General features: G+C 33.2%; 1 protein-coding gene across 4 annotated transcripts in view; it reads left to right on the plus strand.

The window, feature by feature from the left end:
* LOC128210222 (ephrin type-A receptor 5-like) overlaps positions 1 to 20,662 on the plus strand; it is a 104,894-nt gene that overhangs the window by 60,886 nt on the left and 23,346 nt on the right. For all 4 annotated transcript variants that reach the window (XM_052914425.1, XM_052914423.1, XM_052914424.1 and 1 more), the window contains exon 2: positions 19,153 to 19,236. In XM_052914425.1, coding sequence (XP_052770385.1) covers positions 19,153 to 19,236 — 84 coding nt within the window. The remainder of the gene's footprint in view (positions 1 to 19,152; positions 19,237 to 20,662) is intronic.

Below are 20,662 nucleotides of genomic sequence, written 5' to 3' on the forward strand. Positions count from 1 at the left end.
ACGTGAAATGAGGAAAGTATTTTTATATTTAATTGAGTTACATTTTCCATTCGTTCATTCGCTTTAGAAACTTGAAAATATATTTCATATTGCAATAGAGACAACCAGGAGAAGCACACAATCATCAAATTGCACAGAACAAATATAAACATAGTTCACATTAATATTAAGTAGTTCTTAATAACACAATAATAATACACTATTCCTGGGTTCATCTTGTGTTTCTTATTTCCAAAATTACCATTAGATCGGGGGAACGGTAAGTCTTGCATAAGGGGCTTCATTATTTATGAACGTGTTAATATGTACATACGAAATTTAAAGGTTAGATGCGACGCAGTCGCAAAACCATTTATGTTTTGCATGGTCAAACTAGCAACCTTTAACATTGTTAGTGGTGTACAATTCATGGGGAATACTACCTATTAAAAAAGCCAGGAACTGTTTATATATTTCGCTAAACCTAATAAAAACTAATATTGGCAGATCGCTGATTAACTGAAATAAATGTTTCCGACAATTTGAGAAATACTTCCATATCAGTGGACAATAGTTGACCACTAAGAACCTTATTAAGAGGGTTTCGATCTAAGACTGACTATAATAAACTATCAAATGCTGGCACTTTGAAAACTGAATTGATGATATCAGCATAGTTCCACGTACTGGTTGATACGAACATTTGTCCGAAGTCTTAACATTTCTACGCATACTTACACCTGTCTACGCATTTACTATTACTGGATGTTTGTGAGTTATAACTAATTTAGACAATATGCTGGACTATGAAGTGTGAAACGAATAGGAAAAAATAATTCGCTCACCCGGCCGCTTTTTAGAACTAATTGACAATAGATCAGTTGATTTTATCGAGTCGATGAAAAATATTGGGTGAGTTTTCATTTGTAAGAAAATTCGAGGAATAAACGGGTCAATCCTTGGCTGTTAATCACTTAGCTTTATTTCAACATTGCAAATGCATTTGGTTTCCCAGAAAAGAAGAGATGCCATTGCTCATAAACATTATATGGATCCCAAATGGATTGTCTATATATCAAACGTGACAATAACCTATAAATTGTCCCATATGACTGAGTATAATGTGAGTATTACAGCTGAATATCCAAACAGATACAAATTGTTGGCAAACGATCCCGATCCGAGTTTATTATAACGTTCCATTTTGTATAATATCCCAAACAACATTCAGGGATCCTGTGTTTCAATAAATTATCACAACCGAAATAGTATGAAAGAAACATTAACCTGGTGTTTCTTTCATGTTGTAGTTTCTAAGGCTATTGGGCTTGTACATTCCAAGTGAGGCTTCGATGAATGCATTATCTTAAGCTGACATACATAATTATTCAAGAAAGAACACAATATACTGCTCAACTCAGAAGACATAGGATATGTTTTTCTATGGTGACAACCACTCACTTGGGATTGGATTTTCAATTCAACGCTGTACATATTACCCTAGTTATCAAGGGATTCATATATTGATTTAATAGTGCATAGTTCTAGAAAATGCCAATGCTTGTGGAATCCTACAATCCCCTGTATGATTGAACATTTCTAAAATGTTTTCATAACAATATTGCTGGTAAATATTCGGAGTAAATATGAAGTAGAGTTGAAAATAGAAAACAAAATATCTAAATAGTGAACGCTTTATTTTAACCACCAAGCGATACAAAAAAAAATATTTCTACTTTATTTCTGTTTTTAATTTTCATACTGTAATCATTATTAATCACATGGCAAAATATCTACATCAGGTTCAAGCTGTCATATCATCAATATGACCGTTCTCCTGGATCCTGTTGCTAATGAATTAAATAAAAGAAAATCAAGATATCATTTTAAATAGTAAATGTTGTCTAGACAAAAAGCCTAAACAATCAAGAACCAAAACTGTTTTATATCTTTTAGTCGGATTCGAATGTTTATCGTTGTACGTAGGCGGAAACACTTGAACAAAACTCTTTAAATTATGAGAAAAACAGACCCTCGTCATAAGTGTATGTAAACAGTGATTAAATTAAGATAAACACAAAAAATGTTTTTTTTTATGATTATGTATCAGATTCCACAGACACGCGTTTTGATTTTAAATCAATAATTTTGTAAAATGAGTCCGTTTCTGATGTGCAGATATTAAAATATAAAACACATTATCTGAACCATAAACCCTGTAAAAAGTCGTACCTGTCAATAATGCAGTTAAAAAACTTATGTCCTTAACAGGACAATTGATAAAATTAAAGGTTACCGGGCACTAGGTCTATGGATGGTGTTAAAGACTGCCGGTGCTCTAGGCTTATAAATAGATGTTTAATGTTAACGGTGCTGATGGTCTACAGGTCGATGTTTTAGATTACCAGTGCGCCAGGACAAGAGTAGTGTTAAAGGTTGTGGGACCCCATGTATAAAAAGGTGTTAGAGATTGTCGGTTCTCTAGGTATATTGGTGGTGTTATAGGTTGTCGGTTCTCTTAGTCTATTGGTAGGTTTAAAATTATTGGTCTCCCAGGTTTCATGATTTTGTCCGCGTTTATGTGTGGTGCTATATATTGTCGGTGTTCTAGGTAAATTGGTGGTGTTAAAAGTTGTCAGGGCTCCAGGTCTATGGATGGTGTTTAAGATTGTTGGTGCTCCAGATATATGGATGGGGTAAAATGGTGTCGGTGCTCAATTGTTTTATGCTTGTCGGTGCCCTCGGTTTATGTGTGAATTTAGAAGTAGTTCTCCAGGTCCATAGATGGTGTATTAGGTCACCGATGCTTCAAATATATTGGTGGTGTTTAGGGTTGTCGTTGCCCAACGGTTTATGGGTTGAGTAAAAGTTTGTGCTTCTGGTCTATGGAAGATGTTAAGTTGTCAGTGTTCTATGAATATTTATCTATTAAATAACATGCCTATCATCTAGTATCAAACACACATGAACTTTAATAAAGAGATAATTACCCTTTAACCTTAACATTTATTAAGGTCAATGTCTATGGGCGGTGTTGAAGGCTGTCGGTTCTATATTTGTTGATATATGGTGTTTGTGCTCTAGGTTTTTGATAGTGGTCAATGCCCAATGGTATATGGTGATTTTAAAGGTCGTTGGTACCCATTGATTCATGGGTATGGTATGTGATTCCGTTCAATGATGATGTTAAAAGTTGTCGGTCATCCATGTCTTTTTTACTTGAAAACAGCTTTAGACCAAAGTACCTGACGTTTGGCATCAAGCACAATGTTTAAGGAAAAGCATAGTTCCTCTTAACTTCTAAAGTCAATTCCCACACTTATAGTACAATTTAAGGTTATATCGACACCAAAATATAGAAATACTCTTGCTATTTAAATAACCAATGGAATATCTAAAGTCGTTCTGTCAAAACAATGCCAATTACTAAATGTTCTGATGTCTTAAGTGTAAAAAATAATTTTGATATCTGGACGTTAATTAGAGTATTTTGCAATGAGCGAGCTACTCAGTATTCTGTTCCAAATGAACTTGTTCATGGATATTTCGGATGCTTTGTTTCAGTAGTTAGATAAATCAGTGTATGTATGTATGTCAAGACTGAAATTAAAGAACTGTTTATTCAAAATGAGCTTCATAGTTTCCTGTTTCAACTGCACTTGTTACTGGACAATTTTGATGTTTTACAGATGGGTACATATAGATTCTATATTGTGATAGTTATAACCCAAGATATCTTGTTTCTGTTAAATGATGGATTATGATATCAGTTTCAGATACTTCGATCAGACATTTCAATATTGGTCTGAAAATTTATAAATATTGCAACAAAGGAAATTGGAAGAAAATATGGAAACATTTACTATTACGTTCATTGAATTCGACACCAGATCTGCCCAGAGACAATAACGTTGCTCAATATGCAAAAATTTCGCATTACAAGTTAACTTTGCTTAGGTTTCTCTGATTTAGCATGTTTCATTGTTCAAATGTTTATCAGCTACAAAGAGCTGTTACGTCTAAAATGAAGTAAATGATAACAGTCAATCTGTCATTCGTATACAACACAATTATAAGCAGAGAAGATCCATAGAAATGATATAAGCGCAACGTTTTAAAGCAATAGTTTTTATAGTCGTGTTTACCAGTTACGTGCCTTTTGAACCCGAGCAGGTTACTTCCGTTCTTAACGATAATCAGATAGATTATATATGCCTTATCCTTACAAGCATAAGGCTGTTTAACAACGTGTCTTCGTTTGTTTGAAGTTGTCTCCAATTAAATGACAATTTGGAAATAACAGCGTTTTGGACACATCTTTTAATACGAGCTCAACGATGTTTCAGGTTTACTCTTCACGTCTGTTTAGTGGCAGTTATTGACATCTAGAAATCTCCAGGCTTCGTCTTAACATCAAGCTGCTTTTAGCTCTCACATCAGTGTTTTACATGCCTTTCAAACACCAAGGAATGTTCAGAAGAATTGCTTCATATATCATTAATGTTAGAATGATTTCAATATTTGTAAGTTTGATTCTTTGTGAATCAGTGGTGGAGACTACTAAGAGATATTTTAAACAGAATCAAATACCAATATATTTTTGTGGGATATTTTTGTCGAAAAAGTTAACTTTATATCATGTTTATAGAGTAAATTCTCACCCTCTAAAAAACTAATCATTTGAATGTTTATTTACAAACAATCGACAAACACGGTCTCAGACTGCTGATATTTGATTCTTGTTGTCTTCATATCACTTGGTGCGATTTCTTGCAAGGGCTGAAAATGGCCTGATGGAAGAGATGTCAATGTCTCACTCTCAAAACAGCGTCGTGGGTGCAAAATAGACAAAGAATAAGTGATCTTACCTTCCCAAGAAGGACTGTGGTACTTATGTATAGCAGGGAACTGAAGCGGTGACATAGTTCATACAACATGCTTTTGTACTGAGCTTTTACAAAACAGTATCGACTACTAATATTTCGCCTTCTTACGCCCAAAATATTGGTGTAAGCTAGGACAGCAATGTCAGTGTATCTCTTTCTAACACCCCGTCACATTGACTTTAGCTGTAAGCTGGGACAGCAATGTCAGTGTATAACCTTCTAACGCCCCGTTACATTCACTTTAGCTGTAAGCTGGGACAGCAATGCCAGTGTATAACCTTCTCACGCCCCGTCACATTGGCTTTAGCTGTAAGCTGGGACAGCAATATCAGTGTATAACCTTCTAACGCCCCGTCACATTGACTTTAGCTGTAAGCTGGGACAGCAATGCCAGTGTATCTCTTTCTAACGCCCCGTCACATTGACTTTAGCTGTAAGCTGGGACAGCAATGTCAGTGTATAACCTTCTAACGCCCCGTCACATTTACTTTAGCTGTAAGCTGGGACAGCAATGTCAGTGTATCTCTTTCTAACGCCCCGTCACATTGACTTTAGCTGTAAGCTGGGACAGCAATGTCAGTGTATAACCTTTTAACGCCCCGTCACATTGACTTTAGCTGTAAGCTGGGACAGCAATGTCAGTGTATCTCTTTCTAACGCCCCGTCACATTGACTTTAGCTGTAAGCTGGGACAGCAATGTCAGTGTATAACCTTCAAACGCCCCGTCACATTGACTTTAGCTGTAAGCTGGGACAGCACTGTCAGCGCATAACCTTCTAACGCCCCGTCACATTGGCTTTAGCTGTAAGCTGGGACAGCACTGTCAGTGCATGATTTTCAACGACCCGTGACAATGGCTTTAACTGTTTTAGGCAGCGTGTTTTGCTGTTGAACGGATAGAAACATAGGCAATATTTATCACTGAGATAGATCAATTGTCATTGCGTCGTACTCCCAACGGATGAAAATCCCATCCTGATAGAGTGTCGTTAAAATCATACAAGCAGACAAAATGCAAATGTTCAAAATAATAATAATAATGATTTCTCAATTATACTTGTCTTTAGATGTAGTATGTCTGGTATGTTAAATCATGTTGATTTATGTCTTTCCTGAACTGGAACTAGCGCTATATGCATTCTTGTCTATTTCACTGACGGTTGTATGTACACTGTTGAAGCAATAGGAAATAGACAAATACAAACATACTATAGAAGACATTTCTGTGATGTGATATTCGAAAAACCGGTACCGACACCTTTACCATGTCTTACGCAAGGACAAAATGAAATCGTTGTATACAACGAACACGGCAGCAATTACATAAAATAACAAACTAAATGGTAACAAATGGCTACGTATATAACACACGATTTTGATTTTGGGTCGGTTTCACTTTGCCATTCTGTGTAGAACTCTACACACATGCATAGGTATTTACGGTATGATATCAATGCATCATCGCTTATTTGATTCAACAGCAATCAAGCTCTTGTCGTGTGGATTGCTTTCCTCAGCAGTTCGTTAAGATGCGATGCTGAGAAATCCAAAAGAAAGACAGTGAAAGGGTCCTGTGATTTCCGTAGTTTCATCGAGTAAATGCATTTATTTACAATTGTGATGAAAAGAAGTAACATATGTACAATAAGAGTGATTAAATAGAGCGGGAGGGATGGAGTCTGCCTTGTTGATTTTTTTTTAAAGGAATAAGAGAACGAAAAACGCAACGTGCTTATTTACAATGACTACTTTTAAATAAGTCGTGTCCACTCATTCTTAGAAATATAATATGAATGTTAAACGATACTAAGTTGAATTAAATGTTAGATGAGAATTGCATGATTTTTTAGGGTTAACTGATCAACGGCTTTAATTATTATACTGCACTAAATAAATGCGACATTGCAACTAAAATGTCATATGTGCCTACGAATTCGTTAAAATATAGTTCAAATGAGAATAATAATACCTAACTGACGATTGCAGAAATGCTGATTAATGACAGTAATTAGCATTTAACCATTTACATATATATCACTTGGGAATACATAATTGGTTCTTCGTTCCGTTACGTGTTGTGAGATGAAGTGACGTGACCCAGTGCATGGTACATTTAATGTAAATATCGGCATATGCTCGGTTTGTAAGTGCGTTATCAATGGTCAGGGCACCGGCAGTTTTATACTCTAATACGCCAATGTCAACGGTTTTTAATTTCACTAACTTTCCGTTCCAAATATGATTAACACGATATCTGACAAAAGATAAATAATATTGAAAAAAAACTATAACCTGCACACACGGAAATAATTGTGTAATATGTTAAGTAGGGTGATTGAAAGCTCATTCTGCATTGTATGTTAACGATGCAACGTACGGTGAGACAAAAAACAGTGTTGTAAAAGTAACACAAAATGACATTTATCATTCAATTGCTGCAGCAGTCAAGGAAGATAAGTGACATGAGTTCGCTGCATGTTTCATGTTCAACAGAGTTCATTGAAATATGATCATGAACTAGTTCACAATGGATAGGTCCTAAACCATGCTGCGCAGACTTATATAATTACGCCGTTTAAAATGATTCATCTGTATGTCTGGAAGTTGCTTTTGCGACGTGCGTTTTACTCATACTTAAGTATGCTATTTTAACCTTGGCATACAGGATAAACATCAGCGATGTTGAGGCCGCAATCCCGCGGAGCTCATGTTTTAAAATTTATCTGACACCTAGGGTGACAGTTTTTAGAATTCAGCTTATGAATACTGTATTCAGTGACAACATTTATACGAAAAACTACAGAAACAAGTTTGCAAATAATTCATGCTCAGTAAATTATTCGTTCCAATGTAGATTTAAATAATGTTAAAACATGCAGTTATCTTATGCTCTGGAATTTGTACTTCTCCAAGTCAATAGTCTTTTATCAAGCTGAAAGTACCTCGACGCACGACATGATTGATATTCGTGTTTGGTATGGCAATGGAAAACGATATTGCCACACTGTCAATTCACTTATTCATGTTTTTTTAAATGTAAATTCGATGGACGGATTGATGTATGAATGAATTCAACAATGTCACTTTTATATTATATTAATGGAAAAGTTTTGTAAGTTAGTGTGAAGTTTTCCATTTAAGTTTTGGCCATAAAGTGAAATATCATTATTTTTGTAAGTGAAGACATTATAAAAGATAATGATTATCTTTTATTGAAAAATATTTGTTTCCGGAGCAAAAAAAACCCAACTTTTAGTAAAAAAAACTTCGTGACAGACTCATTCGGAGGTCCCTGTAACAGTGCAAAAGTTGATAGAGAAAAGAACAAATTAAAACGTTTTAAAATTTCATGTTTTATTTAGTTTTGAAGAACGATCGTTTTCGGTAGTAAAACACGAACTCTCTTGGACAACTTTAGGAAAGTGAGACCAATTTTTGTTTCTTTTTATTTTGGATAAACAACATTTTTTTCGGAAAAATCTGTCGATATTATGGCTTTGATTTTGTGTCAACATGCTCGCAACTACGTAATCAACAATATTTTGTGTGTTCTTCATTATAAGCTTTTCAATAAGCAAGAGATTCAATACGATAACGAAAAATAGTGGATTATATTCATTTCCTGATAACAATTAAGCAAATATCTTTTCTTAAAATAGCTATAATCACCATAAAGCCTCAAGACGTTCTTATTTCAAAAACTTATTCATTTAATATTAAACATTTCTAGGAAAATGTTTATTCATTATATGATTGGAAATCTGATAAAATTTTCTTTCGTAAAATTTGCTCAACTCCTAATTAAAGATACACATGTTGCAACGGACATATGAATTAAGCTAAATATTGAACGACAAAACTAAATAGAAATGGTTTAATTTACCATAAAACTTTAAACCGCAATATAGGTAAACAGGATGAAATTCCATATATTTTCTGAGAATTAATTTCGTTGGTTGCATTTCTAAACTCATAAATGATTCGTGTTTCACCATATAAACAGCTGACTAAGTACGATAATTCATATGACAAACGGATATTATCGTCTAGTTGCTAGTGTAAGCATGCTACTACTGAATTTTTTTAATTCATATCAAATTTCAATTTCGCCTGATACGAATGCTATGAAACAACAGACAAACGTTCCTCCTGAGGAGAAAAAAATTCTTTATTATCCGAATTACTTTTTATCAGATATAATCAAATATTCGAATAAACATGGTCAATAAATGACCCTTAAAAGTTTTCTTAGGATTTGAGTTTTATTACATGTGAATATATAAGTAAAATAAATAAAATCACGCTTATTGCGTCTACATACGTTCCACACTTTTAACGCTATCATTTTCTCTGCTCAGTCGTCTCGGGTTTCAAAAGTGGCTCACCATGATTATTTCCGTGGCCGCCGACGCATGGTACTGGGTGAGACACAACACCTTTGTGAGCTGTAATGGAATGTTTTCTGAGCGTTTAACCTTCTTCAAATGTGTCTGCAATGCATGCTATCCTCGACTACTGCTCAGCAGAGCATACTTGTTACAAAAAAATGTAAACTTCTACATTCGTATGATCTATTTTAAAGGTTGAAAAACGGTTCTAGAATACATCTAATATAAAAATTTGAAATAAGTAATCCCCACAGACGTTTGTTTCTTTCATAAACATTCCTTCAATAAGTTCATTTAAACTGTGGGGACGCCTTAGTTTTTGATCCTGCCGTGGTAAATAATTTATTATATAAGTTAATATGAAATATACATCGGCATGCAACGTTCCGCCGATTTCAAACAAGAAAATACTGCAGTTCACAACAAAGTGGGGAATGTGAGTGAATTATCAATGGAACAAACTGCTTAGTAAAACTAATAATCAGATGCATCTATTTGTATGCTATTTTTATATCTTTAGAATAGAATAAAACGTTTTATTCATACTGGTGATATACTTTTAAATCAACATGTCTGCAATAGAGGATGATAACAATAATTTATGTGTGTGTGTGTCGTTTATGTTATTCTAAGATTCACATCTGAAAAATAATCCTGTTGACACTAAATGAGACTCACATATACATACACGGTGTTTAAGATTTATGCACATTTTTAAACGAGCAGGTACTACTTTATTCCGTTTATAATGGGCACAAACACCAGAAGGATTTTGCAGATATCACATGTAATAAAAAAAATCAGACGAAACAACGTTTTGGAAATAAAAATATGAGTTTAAATATTTAACTTGTTCAAAGAAAAAATAGTCCTCACATAAAAGATGCACTCTAACTCCCAAATGAGACTCACCACAAAAAATACAATTATTTAAGTTTACCAAAAAGGATAACAAAATATCGAAAACAATGGTTCTTATGAATGATAACATGCTTAATTTAAAGGACAGGTGCAGAAAACACTGTATTTCTACCTTATCAGTTGACATATGATCACTGTAAATATTTAAGGACTCACCAATCATTCAATATGTGTGCGTTTTAGGCCATTAAGTTCATTGTTACAATCTTGGTATTAGTAATTGATAGTTTCCATAAATGCATTATTTAGTAAGTAGTTAAAGATTCATCACTCAAAATGTATTCATGTTATGCATATGTATGGGTTCAAATACGAGTTTCAGTTTAGCACTTGTGCTATAAAATGAATATTCATATAGCACCCCGTATTACTTATACTTAAATGAAACTTGCTCGCCATAGATAAAGAAATAAGGGTAATATTGCATGCAATATAATTTCTTTTAGCCATTGAATACAAAATACCTAAGTATCTAAAATAGGTTATTTGTAATTTAGTTAATGAACCATTTTTAAATCATCTATTCATGCACTAATTTGCTAGTAATGCGAAGACTAATTTGTCACGTCATTAGCTTTGCAATATGATTTAAACTTTGTCTGATGTCGTTTTGTACAGAATACAATCTAATGACAGTATGGAATAAGATATGATTCCAAGAAATCTATACTTATAATTTATTTAAAACTATGTAATTGCAGGGTTGCCGTATGTATCTACGTCTATACTTTAAGATACACTCTCATTTCTTCTAATATAGTATATCACCAACGTGACATTTCACAATTGCGTACAGCAAGAAAACAAAGTTCTAAAAGAAGGTCGTGAAGGTCATAAACGTATACATTTTACGGCAATGATAATTGCAAAAGAACAATATGCCTCAGATTGTATTAGAGCATTTAGTCTGTTCATTAGCTTCGTCCTTAAAGTCCATCGTCATTTTCAGACACTTGCAATTCAGATTATACATTGATACCGAAACGTTACAAAAGGCGGAGAAAAACACAACAGCGGTTTATGTGAAATGTTGATTGACTGATTGAGAAACTGATTGAATAACGTATTGACTGGAAGATTGATGTCTTTGAAACTATGACCTTGCTCAGCATGACGTCCTTTACTGATTCAGCCTAAGACATATACTTCGACACGTACAACATAGGCATTACAGATTTAAAGTGACCTCTCCAATGAAAAAAGAAGAATAATGAACAAACCCCTGTTATGAAATCGTTTACTAAACAAAAAAACTTCAAAGGTATCTTTAACTGAACAAAATACTGCTTTGATATCGTTAACTGAACAAAATACATGCTATGATATCGTTTGCTGAACAAAATACTGCTTTGATATCGTTAACTGAACAAAATACATGCTATGATATCGTTTGCTGAACAAAATACTGCTTTGATATCGTTAACTGAACAAAAGACTGCTTTGATATCGTTAACTGAACAAAATACTGCTTTGATATCGTTAACTGAACAAAATACTGCTTTGATATCGTTAACTGAACAAAATACTGCTTTGATAACGTTTACTGAACAAAATACTGCTTTGATATCATTTACTGAACAAAATGCTGCTTTGATATCATTTACTGAACAAAATGCTGCTTTGATATCATTTACTGAACCAAATACCGCTATGATATCGTTTACTGAACAAAATACTGCTTTTATATCATTTACTGAACAAAATACCGCTATGATATCGTTTACTGAACAAAATACTGCTTTGATATCATTTACTGAACAAAATGCTTCTTTGATATCAATTACTGAACAAAATACCGCTATGATATCGTTAACGTAACAAATCACTCTAATGGTATTGTAAACTTAACAAAACACGTCTTTGATATCGTTTTCTAAACAATACACTCTTTGCTTTCCATTCCTGAAAAAAACCAATGCTTTGATTTAGATAACTGAACAAAACGCTGTTTGATATCGTTACCTGAATTATTGCTATCATATTATTAATTTAGCAACACACTCTATTATATCGTTCACTAAACTGAGTAATGCTAAGCCCATTTAATGACACATTCAAATTACTTTAAGGAATGCATTTTGTCGTAAAATAGATATTAAATCACTAATCAACGACATCAAACAAATCGTTATGCATAGTTTACATTTGATCTAGATTTCAAACACTGGGCTGGATGTATGACATTCGTTGTGATGATATTCATGAACTACCAACTACAAAAAATGACTTTTGCTGTCGAGCTAACTTATTGCTAATCTTGTACTGTACTGTATGACTCAATTTTTGATATAAACTAACAATAACATACAATTGATAAATCATATAATTAACTAGCAGTTTTGAACATAATTATTTAGGCTAATTTAAAACAACAAATGCAGCCAACGGAGTTTTCTTAATAGTCAATCTTGTAAATTTTGAAAGATTCCTATCGTATTTTTTTTAACACACACAATCAAAGGCAAACTGAAAAAGAGATTTTAAACACATAAGTGTATTTTAATAATAACTTTGAAAACTTGCTTTGTATCAACTATCTCAAAAAATTACCCAGTAAATTTGTTCAACGTATGCATTGCATTACACATTTGAAAAGGTCAAATATTATATGTGTCTAGCATTACTTAGAAAACTTGTTTTTCTTTTATCCACAGTCACAAAAAAAAACAATAAATGTTTCATAAGGCTGTCATTATAAAACCCAGACACTTCTTAATACGACAATATACTGAACATGACAGTTACATGTTCGGATAAACGATATACATATATCGTTCCCTTGGTTAAAAAAGTATGAATTTCTTAACCACCTATGGAAGAAACAGCGTTAAAATCATCTACGGCTGACATGTCATGAACATATGTAAACAATCATATTTTGTTTTAAAATTTTGGAATTTAATCATCTTCTTTGTATGTCGCACTGCTGTTATCTTAATAAGATGTGTCTGCAGTGATAACAAATGCTCTGTCACAATTATTTCATTATCTAATGCAAGGTTCCGGGAACCTTCGCGATAGATGTAAGTGATATTATTACTTAAGCAATAAAAGTGGTTTTCATTGTTAGTTCATACTTCTAGTATGCGACTTTTAGGCCTTCAAGTAACATCTCCATGGTCGTTCTATCAGTCTGCTACTACGATATTTAACAAACAATATAAAATAGTGATGAGACTCTTAACAAAGTGTCGCTTTTAAATGCTCTTCTTTTTTCAATATAAAACAAGTCTCCATTTACTTTAATAAAGCGATGCTACAAATGTTTCAACAAGGATACATTTTATTCTTGGACGTGTGGTTATTACTCATGTTATCATCTGACAGCATTGTTTTTTGTTTAGTCGTAACTTACTCTCCGATATCAGTTTACTGGCCTTTTCTTGGTAATGAGTTTATTGCCATTCAGAATAACCTATTTGACACCAACTTTTCAGTTTTTTATGACAAAAGGAAGAACGATATTTTATTACACTACAAACACAGTTTGAAGGAAGGTGTAAAGGGTGACCATAAGGTCGGTAAAACTTTCTCAGATTGACTGGAGATGTGGAACAAAATTCTTCCACAGATTAAATGGCTTCACTGAACAACCACAGTATTGGGAAGTAGTGCCTAACGTTTTATATATGATGTTTCATGTCCAGAGTTGTGACCTCGTGGATATCGTAGTTTCAAAGTTGAGGTTACTTTCTAGTTCGTAAAGCAAACTTTTACGACAATTGAATAGATCTCACTCTTAATTTCGGTACACATTACCACCAAGATGGATAGTAGTACCTGGCGTATTTTTATGACGCATAGCCATCGTTTATATTGAGCGCGACAGTCTCGTTTTGAATGTTATACCAATCTACACTTAGATTGTATGTACGAATCAAGGTTGACCTTGTGTGAATAAGAATTAATTGATGTGATATTATAATGATTTGCATAACAACCTGCCTGAATAGACCAATAACATCATATGTCATACGGTGGTTCAAGTTTTAGCAATGCAAATAATGTTAACTAACATTTTCCACTCGATTAGCACTTCCTAAACGGCTTTGTCAAAGGTAAAGATAAATGCAATTAAACCAGAAAGAGCCCCATTAGCAAAAACATGTACATTCCGTATGACAGATATTTAACTGAAATTGATCATTCTACATCATTTTCAACGGTATGTGCACCTTGTCTATGCAAGTAATCAATCCATTTACCACCATGTGATCCACGCTTTAATGCCAATGTATGGTGTTTTGCTAATTGATAGTTTGAATGATGAAGCATACGCTGATTTGTTTTTGTCGGATGTTTGTTTGGCAAGACATAAACTTACAGTAATGAGATTTTCCCACGAATCTTGGTCAATGTCATTCAGAGCTAGTCGTTAATAATTCAGACAAAATACGCTGTTGTGTTCAGACGTGGCATATTTTGAATGAAGCATCCACTTAGCAAATTGTGGTTATTTGCTGGAAGATTTTTTATGTCCATGCCTCGTGATGAATGCCTTGATTTCGTTTTTGCTTGAATCTCCGAAATAGCAAAAAATAGAATTCATGCAATACGACTGGCATCTCATAAAACACGATTAGTTATCGGAAATGTAGATAATAATAACCGCGGTTATATTAATTAAATGCCAAATATTAGGCCTTAACGTTGTGTCAGGTGTGAAGATCTTGGCCTTTGTTTGGCGTGCACAGTTCCCTTTTAATTACAGAGTGCAAAGATTATTCAATCATTGGCTGCTTGTAACAGTTACCTGTGTTTCTGAGAAAATGTAGCATTTGGTATGTGCATTTATCTTCTACCGTTGCATAACATTTAAGAAATGCAGAGATACATTTGTCACGATGTTGCCTAGCCAATTCATTTTAGCAATTTTATTTTTACTTGTTCTAATCACGTTGAAATGCTGTGACAATGCATTTCATAAGAAATCATATATGTTTCTAAGACATCTTTTAAGGTGTGCCATTTCAAAACTATTTTAGGACTCATACTGAAAAGGATAAGCTGCATTAAAAAGTAAAATGATATTAAATAGCTTATGATACATATTTTTCACAAAGGTTACATTGTTTACCACATTCCTATTACGATGGCGTAGTTATACATTTTACGATAATTACCTTGCATAAGACATCTTTTCATGAGTTCCTGTTAAAGCATGTTGGCTGTGCATCAGCTTTATTTGCAACGTTGAACTCATGAAATTTCACAAACACTTGCAATATATGTATATGAACAGAACAAAACCTAGAATAATAGAAGCAGAGGATAAAAGAAAAGTAGGTGAATGTATCATAAGTTGATTTTCTTTAATTTAACCATTTAATTATCTAATTGTGTTTTAATTTAAATTTACATTTTATCATGTTTTAGATTGATAGATGATTTGAATGACTGATTAAATTGGTTTATCGATTTGTTGTTTTATTGAATACTACACAAATTAAAGGTATGTACTGCGCTGTTCATTCAACTTATCGTCAACATAAAGCTGGATTGAGCTCTTATTGATATGATTTTATACAAACAATGCAATATATTATCATGGCTTTGTGCACTTTTTCCATAATCAGAAGCATATTCATATGTTTGTATGACCGTATTCGTTCAAGATTATAATAAGACATGCATGTAGAATTTTAGAGCCCCTCTCAGTTTATTTTTTAGTAAAATGGTTAAATCAAAGCCATAAAACAAAATCGCAGTGATTACCACGCGTTGAGCTGACAAAAATAGCGCAGGTGACCTCCATGATTGATGATTAAAAAGATAATGGTATAAACTATGTTTAATTTCCTTCTGTCGTTTTACCATGTTTAACGATCACATGATTTGTTCGCAAAAACTCACCGGTTTCTGTAATGTATTACTTGAATTATATTTCTATTAATATTTATCAGCAATTGACAAGTAATGAAAGGCATCATTTGATAGTTAAGTGTATTAAACAGACACATTCCCTTTGCACAAAGCCCTGGATTGTGTTGAAATCCCTTACAAATATATACGGGTGGTTGTTTCTGATATTCGAAGAGTATAATTTTACCAAAAACATGGTTTATAGCATGCATAAATAATGAAGGAAAACATGTTTTGCTTATAACCAAAACAATATTAAATTATATTTAGTTGGACAAGTCATAAAAACTGTAAAAACAACATAATTAACTGTTTGTCATTATTTATGCTAGTTCGTGTCACAACGCTGAACTGTGTCTGCATGCATGACTTATGCGCCGTTACAGTTTCTAGGTATTTCCTGACATCGTGCTTCTTATCATGCATTTATTTGAAAGCTCCCGGATGTGGTGTCATTTAGTTGTAGTAGATGATTTCGTGTACAATATGAACCTATACCTACACCAGTTCAAACATTCTAAAAGAAATAGTCCAATAAGCTATGGCGTGAGCCTTACCTTATTATAACAAAATATCAGAACATGTATGTATATATAAGTAATGTTTTTAACTGTATATGAATGTCAATAGTCCTACGTCATGGCGTGATACTAGTATTATAATTGACAATCACAATTTTAAGACGTGATACTAGTATTATCATTGACAATCACAATTCCATGACGTGATACAAGTATTATCATTGAAAATCACAATTCCGACAAGATGAGCTATGACGTGATACTAGTATTATCATTGACAATCACAATTCCGACAAGATGAGCTATGACGTGATACTAGTATTATCATTGACAATCACAATTCCGACAAGATGAGCTATATGACGTGATACTAGTATTATCATTGACAATCACAATTCCGACAGGATGAGCTATGTTGTCTGATAGGAAATGGTTCTCTGATATTTTCACTTCAACAATCAAGTGTTGTTGTTTATTGCATCCTGAATAATATTGGACAACTACGTCTAGAAAACAACTTATTTCTTTTAGTGAGTACTGAATAACGGTGTTGTCGAAATAATTTAGCAAAATGCAAACAATACACGCATAACTCAGCCAAGCAATCAACTTGCAATATTCATGTATCCCAAATATATTTTAAAATGAGAAACTGAAATAACATGTCTCCGCAAAAAATCAAACAATTTACCACCATGGAGTTCACTAAATTGATAATTCAACGCCAATTTTACATCTGTTTTGAAAGTCTTTAAGCTTGTAAAATGTAACGGACAAGTTTCAATTCCGCTTGAAAGACCTTCCCCATCAATGTTTTTTTTCTTATGCCTTGTTTTTTACATGTTAGGTAACCGAGGCTTTCTACTTAGGGTTAGCAACACAAACCTTTATTTAAGCTGACACGACTTGCTTGTAATGAACGATTGTTAGCGAGGAGAAGGCGAGTAATTAATGCGCACACATGAATGTCATTGTGTTTAAGACTTTGAATATATATTTTCCAAGGACAAATCCCAAGATATATAAATCAGCACATCATCTGAAATGATAATATTGAGATGTTTGTTCAAGTGTCGATTCAGCACTCATCCGAAAAACATATTTCACAAAAATGACTAAGTCACCTGCGTTTGCTATGGTTCGAGGCCTCTTGTATTTTTTGAACGACTATTCAAACACTAACGAATATGTGAGATAAAACGACGACACATGTACGAGTGATTATTCATATGTAATGTTACCTTCTCAGGAAAGTGAGAAGGGATCCCTTAATTACATAAAGTAAGAAATATTTCATGTGTTTTTTAAATTTAGTTTTAATAGCCAATGTCACATTTATCTTATATGTGTCTTGTTACAAGTCTATGTTTGTTATTTTCTTATTAGGAGACAGACTGATTTTGTTTACGACTTTTCTTTTAGTTTAAATATGTGAGTTAAATATCATTTAGATTTTCAAAACTTCACAGTTTTATAACATTGTTATGCATAACCTGAAAACGTGTCCATGACATTTAAGTAATTACATAAATCATTCAGTAAGGTATGCCGTACAATGACTGTCCTTGTCACACCAGAGGAGAGGTTTATGTAACTATAATAATTAACAAAAACAAATTTAGGTGTACACCTTTCGCAGTTATATGTCAAGCTGTAAATATTTGTAATGCCTTAAACATACCAAGATGTCCCGTAATTTCCTTGTATTTGATGAAGATTTGTGGGCTTGAAAACAAATGTTTACATATCATTAAATACTGGTATGTGTTGGTGTTACTTTTCGGAGACAAAAAAGTTACAATATTGAACAAAACATTGTCTTGTAACCGATTCTTTTCTGTCTGAACCAATTACTTTTATTGCATGCACATTATTTGAGGCCGATGTTGTCAACAGTGACGTTAACATTAACGTTAATAAATCACTTCAAAGGTAGTATTCCTCTGCAGGTGTTGAAAAATGTATACAAAATGAGGTTTTGCACATGGAATGTATATCATTTCTCAAGCCGTCTATGATCGTGTTTCACGGAAGTGACATATTTGACTGCTACTTCTGCAAAATGTTCGTTCTTATGTATGGTGTGGCCGAGTAGCATTATTGTGTAATTGTGAATTATGCTTTTGGGGAATGTTGCGCCTTTCTGTTTATGCATGCACTTATTTCTAATCGATAATGAGTCAATACCACGGTTAGGGGCACATTTTAACGTTAAAGTATGTTATTACACCATCAGGCAAATACCAGAATGAGACTGGTGATTTGCCCAATAAGTACAATCAATTTGACATTATGGAAACATTGGATCACATGCTTGTTTGGGTTTTATGCTGTGCTTTTGGTGCAGCGTCATTAAAATACGTTTACCTATAGTCCTCATGTAACACGTGCACCATTTTAACATGTGCAAATCATTAAACACAGCTTATAAGTTTTCACTATAAGACAAAATGTACAGCTCGGCTACTAGCTACAAACAATAAAAAACATAATTGTAGTTTTATCAACTATTAATTCATGGTAATGGTGCATACAAGCAACGGATATATATTAACTATTAGAAATAGTACATGTTTCTTCCTTTATACTTTCAGTTTGGCCGAAAGCAGAGCATGGAAGACATAAGGAAGTATGATGATGTTAGACAGTCGTTTTGTGATACTACAGAATGCTCTGAGGTAAGCGCATGATCTTTTGTTTTGACATTTTATTTCGATCGTTTCCCCGAAATAAGATGCATTATAAGCGCAGTGAGCGAATCAAGCTTGTATTGCACAATATTATAAAGGAACATTAAAATCAACAATGCCGTCATCGACACTACAGCGGCCAAGTAAAAACACTTAATGTCGTCTAATAAAAATAAAGTCACCCTATTTGTAAGGGAAATAAAATGCGTCATTTGACATTTAAACTGTTTTGTTAAATACAAAGATTTCAAAACATACTTGGCAATCTATTTTGATAGGCGATTTTGCATTATATGTTAAGCCTCTGTTTTGAATAATGAAATTAATAAACTATCATTATGTCCTCAAAATGGTCATTTTAAACGTCATCAAACAGGTTTCCTTAGTAGGAATATTTCAGAATACGCATTTGCAATTTTATCAATTTTTATTATCATTTTTTTTTTATTAATAAGAATTTATTAATTTATCGTTATTCCCATTGTATTATAAGTCAAGCCTTTGTTTTTTAATAATGAAAAAAAAACAAGATCAATATTACTTCAAAATGGACATATTAAATGCCCTACAACCGGTCACATCAGTTGGCATATTTGAGAATATTCACTTGCAATTTTATCAATAAGAAATAAAAAAGAAATCATTATTTAAATTTTCTAAAATTTTCTTCTTCATGTTAAAAGCACTATTAAATAAAATTTCAGGTTTAAAATCATAAACGTAAAACCTGATCTGAAATTTTTGAAAGTACTTTAAGTGCGGATGAAAATACATAATAATGGAAATCGAAAATTGAAAATGAATGAATAAGAAACGCTGTGCTCTTAAAACGCTGGTTCTTCAGTATGTGAAACACACACTTTAGTATTTGCATAAAAGAAACAGACGGGAAAATGTGCGTATTATAGCACAAAAACAAATGATTGATAACATAGATCCGCAAGACTTTACCAACAACAAACTACCCAAATCTCATCTGCAGAGAATGTTAATTGGAGTATGTGACAGCTTGTTTGTTCATGGGTGGAATTATTTTCTTTAATCAGTCATGTCCTCTTCCCATGGACTATTAATTTATATAATATACGAATGTTGCTCATGGGTGGAATTATTTTGTCTTATCAGTCATGTCCTCAGATGGACTATTAATTTATACAATATACGAATGTTGCTATACAGGCGGCCTGTGTTTACTCACAATACAATACGTTTAAATACTCTAAGTGAGACATTGCACCCCCGATCATGCCATCATTGAGACGTATATGCACGTCTAGAATATTTTAACAGGTCGGAACAAGTGGTATTGGAATAATTTGAAAGTGTTGTCGAGAAAGCACACACAGTGCCGATGAAACCGTCTGGGTTACATATTGTTAAACAATCAAAGCAGTTCATCAGATCTGACACTGAA

The sequence above is a fragment of the Mya arenaria genome, chromosome 12 (genome assembly GCF_026914265.1).
Source record: "Mya arenaria isolate MELC-2E11 chromosome 12, ASM2691426v1".
Classification (NCBI taxonomy): Eukaryota; Metazoa; Mollusca; class Bivalvia; order Myida; family Myidae; genus Mya; species Mya arenaria.